At 49.5% G+C, this 15758-nt stretch overlaps 12 protein-coding genes across 12 annotated transcripts; 6 read left to right on the forward strand and 6 right to left on the reverse strand.

Moving 5' to 3' along the window:
• Positions 1 to 222: 222 nt before the first annotated feature.
• On the forward strand, positions 223 to 545 carry HO173_010852 (uncharacterized protein; the record flags this gene model as incomplete). Its single annotated transcript, XM_037312737.1, has 2 exons — positions 223 to 363; positions 414 to 545. 2 exons carry the CDS (start codon positions 223 to 225, stop codon positions 543 to 545), a joined length of 273 nt encoding a protein of 90 aa, XP_037160377.1.
• A 215-nt stretch (positions 546 to 760) lies between these two features.
• HO173_010853 (uncharacterized protein) lies at positions 761 to 1824 on the forward strand (the record flags this gene model as incomplete). Its single annotated transcript, XM_037312738.1, has 4 exons — positions 761 to 787; positions 844 to 961; positions 1016 to 1289; positions 1341 to 1824. 4 exons carry the CDS (start codon positions 761 to 763, stop codon positions 1822 to 1824), a joined length of 903 nt encoding a protein of 300 aa, XP_037160378.1.
• Positions 1825 to 2145: 321 nt separating this feature from the next.
• On the reverse strand, positions 2146 to 3960 carry HO173_010854 (uncharacterized protein; the record flags this gene model as incomplete). Its single annotated transcript, XM_037312739.1, has 4 exons — positions 2146 to 2282; positions 2352 to 2596; positions 2652 to 2801; positions 3920 to 3960. 4 exons carry the CDS (start codon positions 3958 to 3960, stop codon positions 2146 to 2148), a joined length of 573 nt encoding a protein of 190 aa, XP_037160379.1.
• A 114-nt stretch (positions 3961 to 4074) lies between these two features.
• On the reverse strand, positions 4075 to 5019 carry HO173_010855 (uncharacterized protein; the record flags this gene model as incomplete). Its single annotated transcript, XM_037312740.1, has 3 exons — positions 4075 to 4384; positions 4441 to 4551; positions 4604 to 5019. The coding sequence occupies 3 exons, from the start codon at positions 5017 to 5019 to the stop codon at positions 4075 to 4077; spliced, it is 837 nt and encodes a 278-aa protein (XP_037160380.1).
• Positions 5020 to 5109: 90 nt separating this feature from the next.
• Positions 5110 to 5743, forward strand: HO173_010856 (uncharacterized protein; the record flags this gene model as incomplete). The annotated part of the gene is made up of 5 exons (XM_037312741.1): positions 5110 to 5157; positions 5215 to 5229; positions 5373 to 5523; positions 5596 to 5661; positions 5718 to 5743. The coding sequence occupies 5 exons, from the start codon at positions 5110 to 5112 to the stop codon at positions 5741 to 5743; spliced, it is 306 nt and encodes a 101-aa protein (XP_037160381.1).
• Positions 5744 to 6062: 319 nt separating this feature from the next.
• Positions 6063 to 7079, forward strand: HO173_010857 (uncharacterized protein; the record flags this gene model as incomplete). The annotated part of the gene is made up of 1 exon (XM_037312742.1): positions 6063 to 7079. One exon carries the CDS (start codon positions 6063 to 6065, stop codon positions 7077 to 7079), a length of 1017 nt encoding a protein of 338 aa, XP_037160382.1.
• Positions 7080 to 7302: 223 nt separating this feature from the next.
• On the reverse strand, positions 7303 to 8848 carry HO173_010858 (uncharacterized protein; the record flags this gene model as incomplete). Its single annotated transcript, XM_037312743.1, has 4 exons — positions 7303 to 7413; positions 7466 to 8389; positions 8443 to 8505; positions 8591 to 8848. The coding sequence occupies 4 exons, from the start codon at positions 8846 to 8848 to the stop codon at positions 7303 to 7305; spliced, it is 1356 nt and encodes a 451-aa protein (XP_037160383.1).
• An 870-nt stretch (positions 8849 to 9718) lies between these two features.
• Positions 9719 to 11335, reverse strand: HO173_010859 (uncharacterized protein; the record flags this gene model as incomplete). The annotated part of the gene is made up of 4 exons (XM_037312744.1): positions 9719 to 9884; positions 10055 to 10848; positions 10995 to 11140; positions 11194 to 11335. The coding sequence occupies 4 exons, from the start codon at positions 11333 to 11335 to the stop codon at positions 9719 to 9721; spliced, it is 1248 nt and encodes a 415-aa protein (XP_037160384.1).
• Positions 11336 to 11867: 532 nt separating this feature from the next.
• HO173_010860 (uncharacterized protein) lies at positions 11868 to 12698 on the forward strand (the record flags this gene model as incomplete). Its single annotated transcript, XM_037312745.1, has 5 exons — positions 11868 to 11997; positions 12064 to 12359; positions 12431 to 12459; positions 12507 to 12517; positions 12574 to 12698. 5 exons carry the CDS (start codon positions 11868 to 11870, stop codon positions 12696 to 12698), a joined length of 591 nt encoding a protein of 196 aa, XP_037160385.1.
• A 276-nt stretch (positions 12699 to 12974) lies between these two features.
• On the reverse strand, positions 12975 to 13649 carry HO173_010861 (uncharacterized protein; the record flags this gene model as incomplete). The annotated part of the gene is made up of 5 exons (XM_037312746.1): positions 12975 to 13000; positions 13094 to 13226; positions 13276 to 13406; positions 13459 to 13562; positions 13612 to 13649. 5 exons carry the CDS (start codon positions 13647 to 13649, stop codon positions 12975 to 12977), a joined length of 432 nt encoding a protein of 143 aa, XP_037160386.1.
• A 327-nt stretch (positions 13650 to 13976) lies between these two features.
• Positions 13977 to 15103, forward strand: HO173_010862 (uncharacterized protein; the record flags this gene model as incomplete). Its single annotated transcript, XM_037312747.1, has 2 exons — positions 13977 to 14542; positions 14599 to 15103. 2 exons carry the CDS (start codon positions 13977 to 13979, stop codon positions 15101 to 15103), a joined length of 1071 nt encoding a protein of 356 aa, XP_037160387.1.
• A 51-nt stretch (positions 15104 to 15154) lies between these two features.
• Positions 15155 to 15645, reverse strand: HO173_010863 (uncharacterized protein; the record flags this gene model as incomplete). Its single annotated transcript, XM_037312748.1, has 3 exons — positions 15155 to 15173; positions 15229 to 15460; positions 15531 to 15645. The coding sequence occupies 3 exons, from the start codon at positions 15643 to 15645 to the stop codon at positions 15155 to 15157; spliced, it is 366 nt and encodes a 121-aa protein (XP_037160388.1).
• Between the last annotated feature and the right edge of the window lie 113 nt (positions 15646 to 15758).

A 15758-nucleotide genomic window follows, 5' to 3' on the forward strand; every position in this document is an offset into this window, starting at 1 on the left:
GTGGAGGAACAGGAGAGGAAGTTAAGGCTCCAGTGGGAGAGTGGTGCCAGTAACAAATTTAAATTGTGTTTGGATCCGGGTAGGGCTGACAAGCCTTTTGGGGCTTTTTGTAGCAAAGGTGATATAAAAAGTGGTCAAGATACAATGTATAACGCATAGCTGAGGCTTCATTTTTGTTGATATGAGTTGTCCTTCAACTAAGTCTACCGCGTGATCAATACAATGGAGAGAGCACACTACTCGCCACCCTGGGCGGATACTAGCATAATCGGCATAGCTGGGAGCTCTGGCTCTGGCAAATCCACTTTGGCCCACAAAATTGTCAGTTCGTTGAATCTACCTTGGGTTGCCATTCTGTCTATGGTAAATAGAAATCTGTCGTAATATAAGCCTGTCCCTCATTGAACGTCTAGGACTCCTTCTACAGAGTCTTGACCCCTGAACAACATATTCTGGCACAGAGGAATGAATATGACTTTGACTCCCCAAGCTCAATCGATTTCGACACCTTGGTCGAACGTCTTCAAGATCTCAAGGCCGGGTAGGGCAATCTTCGGCCAGAACATTTCAGGATCACTCATATACTAATCTCTCCAAAGCCGTCGAGCAGAAATACCCATATATTCGTTCGAGCATCACCGACGTCAAGATAGCACGGAATCTCTTTACTCCCCCCATGTATTAATACTAGAAGGCATATTTGCCCTTTGTGATCAGCGCATGCTAGACCTGTTGGACCTGAGAATATTTGCAGAGGCGGATGCCGACGTCTGCCTTGGACGAAGAAGTATGTTCTGACCTGGTTACCCTTATTGAGGCTTCCAAGCTGATGCTAAAATCAAGCAAGTAACCCGCGATGTTAGAGAACGTGGTCGCGATATCGAGGGATGCATCAAACAATGGATGTCATTTGTAAAGCCAAACTTCGAGAAATTTGTTGAGCCGCAACGCAAGGTCGCAGGTAAGAACTGCTATCTGGAGACCGATAAGAAGCCGGCTTAAAATGTGCACGTAGATATCATAATTCCTGCCCGTCTGGACAACCGTGTGGCTATCGACATAGTGGTAGGACATGTCAAGCGGACACTAAAGGAAAAGTCGAGAAAGCACCAAGAAGAATTACAGAGACTCGGGAAACAGGTCGAGGACGAGCCCTTGTCAGAGAATGTTCTGCTTTTGGAGCAGACCCGGGAGATCGTCGGGATGAACACGGTTATCCAAAACCCAATGACCGCGGAGGTAGACTTCATTTTCTACTTCGACAGGTTATCTAGCCTTTTGGTCGAGAGGTAAGCAAATTTCACATACGGAAAGCGCGGCGTACTCAAATTTCGTAATAGAGCCATGGAAAACCTTCACTTCAATCCAAAGGACGTACTAACACCCCAGGGTTATCATTACAAAGGCCTTGAAATGGCCGGCGAAGTCAGCGCCGTCGTGATATCCCGTGGTGGATCGTGCTTCGAGACAGGCCTCAGACGCGTTATCCCTGACTGCAAATGCGGACGACTTCTCATACAGACGAGCTATCGGACTGGCGAGCCCGAACTACATTATTGGAAGCTACCTTCTGATATTGCCTCACACGATAGCGTGCTTCTACTGGATCCACAGATGTCGAGTGGCGGTGCAGCACTAATGGCAGTAAAGGTGCTGGTAGACCATGGAGTTTCGGAAGAGAAAGTGGTCTTCGTAACGTATTTTGCGGGCAGGATGGGAGTGAATCGCCTATTGAGCGTTTTCCCCAACATGAAATTAGTTGTTTGCAAGATTGTCGAGGATTTTCAGGAGAGGTGGCTCGAGGAAAAATATTTCGGTTGCTAGGAACGCATTTTCTTCCTGTCTTGCGTGTCAATGTGAGAGGCGTGCAGCAGTGTGTGCGGGACGCGAGATCTATTTTAGAGAGACAAGAGTGGTGAATGAGTGCCGCACAGATCTACTGAGAACAGATCCTGAGCCTTGCACCGCCAGTACAAAACGTCTTCCACAGGATTTTGCTGTAGAAATTCTCTAGCTCGTTTGCTGATTTCGAGTTGGGTAAGCTGATCACGGCTTGAGAGAAGTCCCATTCCGCCATCCGAAGGAATCCATGTGTCTCTGGTTCAAACCTAGACACCCGATCTCCGCCCTGATTTTCACGCTTCATCACTCCCAGAGCATCATTTCGCTATCCACCGCCGAGTCATCAGCCGCAGTATGTATTTTGTTGTCCAATGTTATGCCTGCATCCTCTCCATTGTCGTCGCTCACGTCTCCAGCATTGTCCTCGACCTGGCGCCCATCTTCGCCCAAAATTCCAATCCCAAAGACAGCTCAGTTTGCAACCACAACGCCATCTTTCATGAGGTTACCATTCCGGATAACATAGCCATCGTCATCGTCTATCATTTCGTCGTACCCGTTTCCATGTTTTTCATTAGCATTGGTCTCTTGCGCGTTGGAGGAGGCTTCCACCCTTCCATCTCCTTGATGCTCAGAGCGCGCTTCCTCCTCTTGCCTATTCAACTCTGCTTTCTTCTGTCGTTGCTTCTTCTCGTCAATCATCTTGTACTTCCAATGGCACAATCCATTTTCAAAGATGCTTTCAAGATCATAGCTTTGAGAATTGTCAATGATCTCCAACGTTGGCCAATCTCGTGAAGGGGGCTTACCGCCTGTAGTCCCCAGACACTTCCCACTTCACATTGTCGAGATTTTCCGACAGGCTAGCTAAAAAGCCTGTTTCAAACTCGCCAAAGGCCGTCTTTGCGCCAAAAGTTGGAGATTCTGCGTGAGCTTCGGCCCCTTGCCAAACCCTTGAGCTTTACCGAAGTCAGTTTTGGTGTGGTTGCTAAGGAAGAACCTTTTGGCATTCAGCAATGGCACTGCCCAACAGAACTCCTTCCTATTCTTGGTGGTCACTCTTGCGAAGACCTCAAGGGTCTGAAGGGCTGTGCAAGACCTGAGATATATGAGGACGATGAAAGGCCGTGATTTCTTGTGATGATGCCATCGGATGTTTCTAAGCAGCCGACGTCCGCAAATGCCAACCTTCTCCAGGAATTCCAAGAAGGGACGTATGTAGAAGAACTCAAAGCCGTTTTTGACTAGGTAGACTCTTAAGAGACTCGTTCCAGATTTGACGGCGAGATCCAGCGAAGGCCAGATTGCGCCAAGCGATGGCGTCTCTGTAGAAGGGCTTTGTAATTTTGGTCTCGGCACCAATGAAAGTAGGCTTCACAAAGATCAAGGAGTACATGTTATCACGAATCTCCCGTGGGAAGCTGAGGACATTGAGGCCTTGGTCATCCGTGACTCTTCGTGCCTCTGCGGCTTGCCCCTAGATAACTAGAGCTTCTCTTGGGTGGGGATGGAGATTGACGCCGTCATGACCAAAGCTAAGAGTCATAACCATCTGGGCTATTATTGAGAGATTATTTTGGCGCACTAAGCCTGGAAAGTAACACACCTTGTCTGGCAATGAAGTTCTGCCTCGAGGTGAAAGTTATAGGTCAAGTGAGGTTTGTAGACAAAATTCTTTCAATGCTTAAGCAAACGAGAATGATGTGTATGATGAACGAGATGTCGGAAAACTCTGAAGTGCTACTGTGCTTGGTTCTGTGATGAGTGGTATGCAGATAGGCTGCAGAAAGTACATGTTGGCGGCAATCTGAATGAGTAAACTGAGAGGAGCTTGACAACTGTTGTATTGAGAGAGACATGAGAGATTTCCTCCAAACGAGACTTGTGACTGGTCCTGTATCGTAAGGGACTTGTGGAGATCTCGAAGGCTGTGAAGAAGATGTCTTGCTGTATGATTTAGCTGAGTACAAGGAAGGGGAAGCAAAAGTGTAGACCTTTTCTGCAAGGAAGTTGTTTGGGGTTCTGAAGAGTGAATGCAGAAGGCAGACTCTAACCAATCAGAGCAGACGAAGCTTACCTTCCTTGACAGTTGTATCGTTCATTTCTTAAAAGGTGCATTGCAGACTGGCAAGGAGAAATTTGACTTCAAATGACAGCAATGGATATGAATTGAGTCCATGCTTGGGTTCGTTTGCTATCTACAACTTGACTCCTTTCAGTCATCCAAAGCCATCATTTTGTCGGTATCTTCTTGAGCTTCTTCGGGCTATGCATAAAGTTGTTCGCATAGGCTTTGGGAACAAACCTTCTCTCGTTAGGCTCCTGCACAAAGTATTCGTATCCTTGTTTCTGAGCAAAGTGAATGGCGTCTTCTCTCGATGCAAAATTCAGGTGTGTTCCCTGCAAATAGTCGGCAGAAGATTGCCATCCCATCAAAGGATTCTCCCACCGGTGTCCCTTCTGCAGTATGTCCCAATCCATACGCCAGTGATGACCGTGCCAGTCTCCAGATTGCGTAGCTGTCTTTGCGGGTCGGTAGATACTATGGCAGTAGAAGTAAGCTTTGGCCCTTCATCGCCATAGCAGGAAGTAGCTAACCGGACTGTTCGCGCTTGCAAGTCTACTGGAGCTCCAGACAGGACTGCAGCAGGTGTAATATCTCCCGGTTCGCTACCGTTCATAACACGCTTTGGTATTGGGGAGAACTGTCTATGACAGACGGTAAGCATTGCTCTGTTTGGGAAACGCCGTTCGTGCTCACGAAGTTCCGTGGTCGATGGGAGCGTGGTAGTCTGGCTGATGGTCTACCATTGCCTCACCAGGATCCTGTTGTCTTATCATTGAGGAATCGCCCGATGTCGGAGATGGAGAAGTCGAGGCATCGGACTTTGGTGCTGGCTGTGCGGATCTATCTTGGTACTCGCCGCTGGATGTTTTGCTTGCCCATCTGATATGAGAAGGCGGCATCCGCTGGTGGGTTGCTATTCGAGCTTGAAATAGCCGACTAGCATACTGTGGCCTTAGCAAGGACATCTCGCCTGCCCTGAGGTCCTCGGTGAGGCGAACACAATGGCTTGAAGGGTTGGTAGCCGTCATTTCCATTTGCGTTTTGCCCGTAGGGCTGAGACAGGCTTGGCGACAAACCTCCGCTCCGTTGTACTCCTCAACCAACGTCATCGATCTCATCAGATAAAACGTTCACAGACATTCTTCGGACTCAGCATTTATCGCTGAACTGAATCAAAGTATCCTGCCTCTAGGTCCACAATGAGCTTTATCGCTCGGCGTGGTCTCTCGACCTTGGTCCCACCAAAGGTACGCCTTTCTGTCATGTCCAATACGACGAACGGTTCCTGCTAATCGATGTTATAGATTGCATCGCCATCAGTGAGTCTCCAGCTTCTGTCTCCTGACTACTCGAACTGTCGGGTGGCTTGCTTCGCGGAACGAAGACCACAATGCGGCTTGAACGGACATCGCGTTTAATACCTCTTCTTCGACGGACAGTGTGACTGATAGCCTCCAATCAGGCAATTGGTGGAGCACAAGATGCAGCTCGTATGCAACGAGTCGTGAGCTTCTATGAAAAATTGCCTCGAGGTCCAGCTCCAGATGTCAATCCGAAGGGGTTGGTGGGCAGATATCAAGCTCGCTACTTCGGAAAGAATCCCTCTGCAGCTCGTAAGTCTTCGTCAGCCGCAGAGGCACACGACGGTACTTTCCTTTCTTCGCGGCTAACGTGGTGTTCTCCAGCCATCATCCACCTTATCGGCTTTCTTCTCGTTCTGGGCTATGGCAACAATTACTACTTCCATCTCCGTGTGTAGTCACAGCCATATACACCTTGAGAGTTTGAGGCTAATCTATGGCAACAGGGCATCACAAGAACAATGCGCATTAGAGCGTGAATTGGGTGGAGTTCCTTAGAAATGCATCGATGTACATAAGCTAGTCTCACACATTGCTGTACGTTGGCGCTCATCAGACTGCATGAGCTATAGAATCTGCGCATCTCCTGGGATTCAAACGCTGTGTCGTGTATCATGAGTCTGTGAAGCATGCTGCTTGTAGTACTTTTAGCACAGGCATCTTAAGAAATCTTTTGTAACGTCTTTGCGCTAGCAGCCCTATCAAGTTTGACATTGTGGGGATCTGTTCCTACTCACCGTCCTGAGGATCCACATCGCATACCCAAGCTTCCTCCGCGATTCCAGCATGCTATGATCAACGGCTCCGGTCCAGTCATGGAGCTTAAAGACCTCTCCAGCAATTGGAAAAAGCTTCAACAAACTCTAAAAGCTGATACTACAAAGTCTCCAAAGCGGAAAGCCAGTGAAAGCGTCCTCCAGCCACATCGCATCGGCGTTAAATATCGCAAGATTGAAAGTGATTCGATCCCCTCACGAAACGAGAAAAGGGAGAAGTCGAAAGGAATGGATTCTCGCTGGTCAGGTAGGGAAGATGACAAGCCCTCCGCGTCGCTAGCCTTGTGGGCAGAAGACCATGATATCCCAGCCAAAGACCTCGCAGCAGCCTATGGAAGTTCGCTCAAGGGTACATTCATTCCAGACAAAAACAACAAAACGGAGGACACCATAAACGAGGGTCTATCGCCGGTCGCAGAAGCTGGGAAGTTCATCGCTATCGATTGTGAAATGGTTGGTGTTGGGCCCACTCCAGATACCGACTCAGCACTTGCGCGCGTCTCTATCGTGAACTACCATGGTCATCAGTTGTACGATTCCTTCGTCCAGCCTAGAGAAACTGTTACAGATTATCGCACGTTCGTATCCGGGATTACACCGCAATTACTACAGTCAGCGAGGACCTTTGAAGCTGTGCTAGCGGATGTTGCCAAGCTGCTTGATGGGAGGATACTTGTCGGGCACGCGATCAAGCATGACTTAGAGGCGCTGTTGCTCGGCCACTCTAAGAGAGACATAAGAGACACGAGCAGGCATCCAGCATTCAAGCAGCTGGCGGGCGGTAAAACTCCAGGCTTGAAGAAACTGGCAAGAGAGGTATTAGGAGTCGAGATTCAAGGCGGGGAACACTCAAGTATCGAGGATGCCAGAGCAACGATGCTGCTTTTTAGGAGGGAGAAGGAAGGATTTGAGAAGGAACATATTAAGAAGTTTGGACCGGACCATAAGAGACTGAACGGGTTGGCAGAGGATGGAGGTCAAAAAGGCAACCATAGCAAAACGAAGAAGAAAAAAAAGAAGACCAGAAAGTGAGAAGAGCCTATACACCCAGTCCAAGATCGGAATGGTGGGTATCTCCCTCGCAATTTGCCTAGTCTTCTGCTTTGGCACAACTTCCTACCAGCACGTGGACAGGAAGATTCGTATCCATTCATAGCAACTATGAGGGACCACTACAAACGATTGAACGCTCAAATCGCTCAACAACTCCGAGCTCGCTAAATGCAGACCTGGACTGCCACGCTTGAAGTGAAAGCTACAGGGGAATATTTTCCAACATTTCTGTGGCCCCTTCTCGCCCAACTGTGAGGACCACATCACCAAGGGTCTTAGTATTGAAGCCTGCCTCGCAATACGTGAAGTAGTACTGAATTAAGGATTAGCATTCCGAATCCGCCTTTACACGTGTTTCGACTTACCTGCCATTTCCGCCTGAATAACTCTACATCCTTGTCCGTCATTCCCTCGTGCTCACCTAACAGCGCTGGCCGGATTTCGCTGTCAAAATTTCTCTCGAACTTCTCTCTCCACAGTCTCAATGTCTTTGCATAGTGGCCTCCAATGTTCAGTATTGAATCGACGACCAATGCCCCATGTGAACCCTGTTCGATACTTCCAACCAGCTGACTGACGGTCGGCAGATGGCCTCCAGGGAAGATATATTTCCGAATGAAATCTTCGCCTTTCGAGTAACCTTCGTACCTTGTCTCGGGCATTGTGATGCACTGGAATACGGCGATTCCACCCTGAGGTTTCAATAGTTGATTGACGCAACCAAAGTAGGTAGCCAGAAACTCGCGGCCGACGGCTTCCAGCATTTCGATACTAACCAACTTATCGTACAAGCCGTCCCTCGGGGTGGGCAACGCTCGATAATCGCAAAGTAAAACCTCGATATTGTCCGTGTATCCTGCGGCGGCTATTCTTTCCTCGGCTAGCTCCTTTTGTTCTCGGCTGAGGGTCAGACTCGTAATTCTGCACCCTGTCTTCTTCACTGCGGCAATGGCAAAGCTTCCCCATCCAGTGCCGATCTCGAGGACATGGTCTGACGCTTTTATCTTCGCAGCATCAATGAAGTATTGAAGCTTGGTACCCTGTGCATCTTCGAGGCTCTCGTACTGGGCTTTCGCGTCCGGAATGGGGGACCAAATGGGACAGGAGTATGTCATATCGTCCGAGAGAAAGGCAGCGAACATGGCATTACTGATGTCATAGTGGGCCGAGACGTTTAACTGGGAGTTCGCCATCGTGTTCGTGCTGCGCGCAAGGCTGTTCACCGTTGAGGCAAGAGAAGATGTCAACGTTGTCGCATTGGAAAGTTGGGCCCGGTTGAGGATGAATATCTGATGCCGTTAGTGAGTGGGCCGGTTCATCAAGCTCTACTCTCCTTACGCACCCGAAAGAAGGCAACCAGATCTGGACACGATATCTCGCCCAGCATGAAGCTCTCAGCGAATCCCTAACCGATCAAATTCTCAGCTCTCGCACCGTTCGCGAAGCCTGCTCACCGAGCCTGTCGCCCTCGCAAAGATCAGGTCACCCACCATGTCGGCAAACAACATTACTCGCACCCAAAAGGCTTCCTTAGAGACCCTCAGTTCCGTGCGGGGAGATCCATCTTTTATGCAGGGCTGTCCACAAATCGTCACGGTGCCATCACTGTCTCTAACGACCAATTGGCCGACCTCAATTCGGCTGAGCAGTCCCAGGACCGTGCTGCGTGAAAGCTTGACAAAAGGGCCCCATGTGAAGGAGCCAAGGTAGCTGCGCAAGGAGTCGAAGGTGCGGGAGACGATGGCCATCGCCGGATGGACAAATGATGCAGAGGCTCCACTTTTGCCTTGGGAACCCAGGCGTCAAAGAGTGGAATTGTCTCTGTTTTAGATATGCGCACTCAGGCACAGTTGGAAGTTGCTTATGGATAGCGTAAGGGTGTACTCGTACTCGCATTATCTCAACATTTTTTCTTCATTCAGGTACCAAATATGAAATCACCACTCGCAATGTTTCTGTTGACAGGGATCAGCACCAAAAAAATGCACTATCGCACGGTGGGGTCCAGTCCCGCCGTCGGCAATCGGACCCTTTCCTCGTAATCGTATTGGCAAATCTGCAGACTTGCAGGAACCTCTTCCGCCGGCTTTCATCACATCTTTTTACAAATTCCGCAATCCTTCCGGCATGGATGATCTGATAGACAGATAGATAGATAGATAGATCGATCGCACCGGGCGAGTCAGGCAGTCTCGCAACTCAAGGCGTACTGCACTCATTGCCTCCTGACTTGGGTGACAGTGCAATGACATCTTGATGTGAGGTTTAGATAATAATGCCTGGACCTGAGCTGCGGACCCATCTCCGCTCAGCCCTAGAGCCGCATCCTGTGCCTGACGATCAACGGGCTCATGTGATGTGATCAGGGCCGATGCCATACACCGGCAGTACAAGCTGAATAACAACAACGTACGTTTGCTGCCGGACATGGCAGGTTGATTGTAGGCTTAGGAGTATGCTTTCGGGAGGAGGAATGCATCCCACTAAAGATAGAGCAACAGTGGGCAGTTCAATTATCATTAATTTACTATGTTGTGTATGTTGAAACAGAAATACATGCTTTTTCCATGCTTCTTCATCTCTTTCATTCGGTCTCAGCTGATCTCGTTCATTCGAACTCAGCTGAGGTTGACCTTGGTGCCGTTGCCAGGTAATTTCGCCCTGAAAAGCACATATGGCTTGATTCTCCTGTCAGTGCCCGGATAGAACATAGTTGTCCTCCATAACTGATTCTCGGTAAAGTAGATGTAGCCATCCGATGCCACCGAAAGGGTATCTGTCCACCTGCACATTTCGGGAGTCAGTATGACTTCTGTGAAGCAGAAAACTCAGGTTGCAAAACAGAATTGAGAAGCATCACGAGTATACATTCCCGATGCCTGTCTTGGGACTCAATCATGGCATACATTGTGGTGGGGAGGGGTGGGGGAATTTGCTCCGAGAAGTGCACTTACGACATTCTTGGGTCTCGTGCAAAAACGTTCACAGTTCCATTAGCCGGATTGAAGAAAATAATAGAGTTATCTTCCTGGTTCCCGCCGTAGATGAATCCATTGGTATCGGTTTCGAGGCCGTCAGATATGCCTTTCTGCCCGTGCGAGACGACTGCTTGTGTAGCCATCAACTCGCTGGTGAGGCTGTCGTCGAGCAAACGAGCCGTAGGAACGGAGTAAAGATAGCGACTGCCCACTGCGGAAAAGTAAAGTGTGGCTCCATCAGCACTCAGTGCGATTCCGTCTGCGCCAAAGGTGCTCTGACTGATGGGCATGGTAGGTCCGTTGGGAAGTGAGTACACAGTATTGCCCCAGATTACCGGAAGAAACCCCGTTTCAGGGTGTACGTAACTTGTTCCATCCAGGTGCCTCCATGACTTGCCAGTGCCAAGATCAACGACGATGATACCGTTACGGCCTTCTTGACTTGAATCAGTGATGTAGCCCACGCCGTGTCCCGACGCAGTGACATTGGGGCGTAAGTCGAAGCGAATATCGTTGATATAGCTGTCCGGGTATACGACGTTCGGTGGAAATACGATGGTCTTGAACATGGTATTGTTGGAGAGGTTGACGCCAATGAGTTTCGGCCCACCAACACTGGCATAGACATTTGTTCCATTTGGCATCGCTGCACGGCCAGTATCCAGGATCCAGAGGCGGTCCAGCGGATCAATGACCACACTTTGGACGCCGATTAGGTAGTTTTCATAGTTGGCGCCTGTGGCTGGATTGGTGGTGTAGTTGATTGCGCCCTGGATTGAGATTTTGGAATCAGTATTGCCATTTGAGATGTGATATCGGGTCTTGCAACATATTTAACGGTTTAAGACCCGCGAGGTATGTCTCAAGGCCCAAAATTCAGTCCAAAAAACGAATGGTGGACTCGGATGATACGCACACCTGGAGGCGAATTGATGGCTACGGAAGGATATGGCGTCTCGGTATTATTACCAGTCAATTCAGCTACAGTATAAGCGATGTTGTTGGGATCGAGGGAGCGAGCGTAGTTGGAAAACATGCGACCCGTCGAAGAGACAGCGATCCCTATGCGACGATTAGAGGAGAATATATGGACAGCGCGTAGAAAGATTGGGAACCTTGTGGGTACTCATCGCTGTATAGATGGACGACCTCAATCGACACGCCACCCGTTCCAGGATCTTGGGAAATCTGCTGAGAAAGAACGGATGCAGTGATGGCAGCAATGACAGCTATCGAGTTGCTCTTCTTGAAATACATGATGTGGATTTGTATCGCCAATACTTTATGTGAATGGCCGAGGGAAGGATATGGTTACTGTATCATGATAATAGCAGACAAGCAGATAATTTGTAGTCAAATGCATCCTAGCTTTGATGAACGTCATCGCTGCAAGATGGGGAAACGCGTCGATGCCCATGGCCAAAAGAGGAGGATTGACTTTAGATGAGAGGAGTGGAGAAAGATGAGGAGAAAGATGTTGACGTAGGTATTGTCTTTCCTGCTCATAATCCATCAAACTCTAAAAGTATGGAACCTCGGAACTTTCTCCGCAATCCGCATCCCGCATCCGCCAAGATTCCCTTATGTAAAGAAGGTACCTTACCTCCTTACAGTACCGGCTTCGGGTAAGGTACCGTAGATGTTAAAACTCTTTCACGTCGCGTTGGTGCACTCCCAACCCCGTGCTCACGCGTCAACTCGAACCCACTTGAGAGCAATCAAAAACAGAACTGAGTGGTCATCCTCAAAGAGTGTCCTCTAGTCATCTTCTTCCACTTTCAGCGAAACCATGCTCAAATTCTCCAAACCCGAGACTCGTGTTCAGAAGCAGTGTGAGCCTAATGTCCTCCCCTGTCGCATCCATCAGGACGGGCCGGTCGACGCTTCGCCGAGGTACTGGGCTCCAAAGACAGCTCAAGGTCAGTCTTCCCTTGCATTGCTGTTGCATTCAACTCAGAGACCAATCTGAGGCTCGTTTGTCACAGATGGACAGCCAGAGGCATACTTCCGCGGGAGGAGGCTGAGAGGACAGGAGATTGATGTTCCCCAAGGGTACAGAGGCGTTATTGTCAAGGAAGCTGGGAAGGAGAGGACCTCTCTCCAAAACACTGACGTGGGCAATTTGGAGAGAGAAGAAGGGGAGGAGGAGCAGGAAGAAGTCACAGTGTTGAACGAGGTCGGCTCATTCGACAGGGTGGTTGTTTGGAGTCACGAGACCAGGCTCGACGAGGACGATGCCTTCGTGAAGGGTTTGGGTGAATGGATTGGTTTCGCTGAAGCTGTCAGTCACGTTTTTCCGGCATGCGCGCAGAGATCCATGTACAACCGTTGCTGACATGACCTGTCGAGTAGATAAATGCCCCAGGAGACGAAAACACTTCGTAAAGATGGGCAAAGAGAGCTGTCGATTTTCCAAGGCGATTTTAAGGGAGTTAAATGGTACGGATTTGTATTTGGTAGTAATCGGATATGCCAAAGTGACTGACAATCTCGAGAGGACCATGGACTATCCGTTCGTTGGAGACAGAAGCAGGCGTGGATCAAAGAGGCGTCACAAGGCGTCTGCTCTTGGATTGGTCGAAGAGTCCTCCCACCAAAGGGAAACGACCACCTACTTTAGGTTAGTCCAGCAACCGGTATGCTCTCTTGAGTAACAGAGGTCGCCTTCCTCATCTTTTGGGGCCAGAGCACCGTGTTAGCAAATAGATCAAGTAATCCGAGTGGCTTTGGTAGTGAGACCAACCAATGATTCAAGCATTCCAAATCTATCATCGACACCCAGCCGCAGTTCCTCCATTACCATCCCTTGTAATATAGACGACCATACCAGACGCTCGTGACCCACGGTCGCAAAACAATAAACCGCCTTCAGATCCTGCCCTCGTACCTTGGTTTCCTAGTAGCGATATCTCGTCGAATAGTCTGTTTAACAAAACAGTCAGCTTGTCATGTCCCATACCCCGCTGCCTACTCTGAAGAAGAGAGCAATCAGGAAACTAGGTAAGGTGGACGTACCTTTTGGACTGACGACCAGACCTCTCCCTTTCTTGGCTCCTCGGTAAATCGTCTCAATGATATCAATCAATTCTTGCTTATCCTCCAGCACCCAGTTCAGCTTGTTGTTGTTTCCTGTCCCAAAATCGCACATCTATACGAATTCAGTAAATAGTAGATCTTTTAGGAAACTAGAAGCTTACCATGTGCTTGTTGCGGAAGAAGAACATGAGTGTCACTGGATCGTAGAGCTCGTACATCTGCTTAAAGTCTGGAACTTGATCTAAATCGCAGACATAGAGCACTGCGAAGTTCTTGACACGGTCGGCGATCCCTACGCAGCGTGAGCAAAGGAGTGTTCAAAAGGAGGGAGAGAAGTCATATACTGTAGAGTACTTCATCCTGGCGCATACAGTCGGCGTCCCAATCGCGTCCGAAGCGTATAACCACCAGACGTTCTTCTTCCGACAAGATAGCTTGGTCAACATGCCTATGGACGGTCAGTCTTTTCCACGGACGGGGATGGCAAGATTATTTACCAGCCTGTGACCAGATGGGGTAGGACAACGGAGCCCATGCTTTGCGACTCGGGAGAATGGGAACGAGAGTAGACTGGACCGCCTAATGTGCGTGATCAAGCAGAGGATGGGTACGCTGATGCGGCGTAGAGATGCAAGCGTGTGAGTTGATAGACCGTAGCGCAAAGGTATCCCTTCGGCTAGTGAGCATGAGGGACACTAAAATCATGTCTCTCTCTGCTTGCCTTGGCATACCCCGTAGGGCTACTAGAGCTGTTTTGATGAGTTTCGAGTGACTGGGGGGTACTCATAGGCCTTGTCTCGCCAAGTCCGCCTCCCCGCAGGACAAGTGAAGAATCAATCTGCAACACCACAACCTATCCATCATGGCGCCCACAGCTATCACTCCTGATTTTTCAACGTATCCAGATCTCAAGATTGTACCGCCATCTGCCCCAGACCAGGACTCAGACAGCCTCCCGTCAGAGTTTGAAGAACCTAACCCAATCGCCCCCCTCCGCGCCGCCCTTGTCTCTGAAGCTACACCTCTTGCTGTTCGATTCCGAGCTCTTTTTTCCCTGAAGCATCACGCTTCCAAGCATCCTCCGACCCTCTACACTCTTCCCGCCATCCATGCTATTGCCGCCGCTTTGCCATCGCCCTCCGCTTTGCTAAAGCATGAACTTGCCTACTGCCTGGGGCAAACTGGCAATCTAGCTGCCGTACCATTTCTAAGGACGGTCTTGGAGGACAGATTGGAGGATGCCATGTGTAGGCATGAGGCAGCTGAGGCTCTTGGGGCATTAGGGGATTGGGAGTCGCTGGGCCTGTTGAGGGGTTTGAGAGATGAGGCAGGAGAGGCTGAAGTCGTAAGAGAAACTTGTGAGATTGCGGTGGGAAGGATTGAGTGGGATCACAGTGCCAAGAAAAAATCAGAGCGATTACGAACCAGGTGGGTCCTCTATCTAACATGGCCGGTGTTGCCGAATGTTGACGATTCCGGAATAGCGATTTCACATCTATAGATCCTGCGCCACCGCTCGCCCAAGGGACCAGCCAACATACAATCGAAGAGCTTCAGAGACAGCTTCTGGATACGAGCTTCCCACTCTTTGGCCGCTACAGGGCGATGTTCGCCCTCCGCGACCTTTCATCCCCACCTGATCTTTCCACGGCCGTCCCAGCCGTGAAAGCTCTAGCATCAGGATTCTCTGATCCCTCAGCGCTCTTTCGGCACGAAATTGCTTTTGTTTTTGGTCAACTCTCCCATCCGGCATCAATACCAAGTCTTGTAGCCACCTTGAGCAACAGCAAGGAAGAGAGTATGGTGCGGCACGAGGCTGCTGAGGCGCTTGGAAGCCTCGGAGACGAGGAAGGCGTCGAGGATATCCTGCGCGGATTTCTGAATGATCCAGAACAGGTTGTAAGAGAGAGTGTTGTTGTCGCATTAGATATGGCGGAGTTTGAGAAGAATGGTGAGAGGGAGTATGCTGTTCTCCCAGAAGAGCTATGATTTTCGCCGTTGGCAAAGGTCATATGATAGATACCCAAGAGGACGATTAAGTCAGTTGTTTATGCTGAATCTATGGCCTGTATTAGCATGCCTGAAACGAAGCCATTAGCACAAAAACGGCCTACCTGTGACCGCAATCGCAACTGTAGAACACTGTTGTACCCTCATCGGCGCTTCTTAGCTGTTGGGTGTAGTATCTCATTTCTTTACTGCCACAATTCGGACATGTCTGCCGAATCACAGCATCTTTTTGGACGTCATCCTCCGTCAGAGTCTGTACTGCAGAAAGCTTTGAGCGGAGGGCGGAAGGGAAAGATGTGGGCTTTGATCTGGTTGTGATGGCACTAGATGATATGTCTATGAGCCCGAATCAGCACCTGCATCAGCGCCTCTGTAAGCCAAGGTGAAATTACTGCAGGCGCTATACCTCTGTTCTCCGTTCCACACACGTCACATCTCAAGATTGCCTTTTCGTCCCCAGAGGACCCATCCAGCAGGTTACCGCAATCGGTGCAGAACACGAGCGATCCGATTGCAGCCATAGCTATAGTGTAAAGACTTTCCGCAGCTTGAGTATTTCTAGAACTTGCCGTCTCCGGCCGGCGTGACGATGGATTTGTGGACAATTCTCGAGGGAAAATATTCAGGGGCCGAG

The sequence above is a fragment of the Letharia columbiana genome (assembly GCF_014066305.1).
Source record: "Letharia columbiana isolate WasteWater2 chromosome Unknown Sc0000053_s0, whole genome shotgun sequence".
NCBI lineage: Eukaryota > Fungi > Ascomycota > Lecanoromycetes > Lecanorales > Parmeliaceae > Letharia > Letharia columbiana.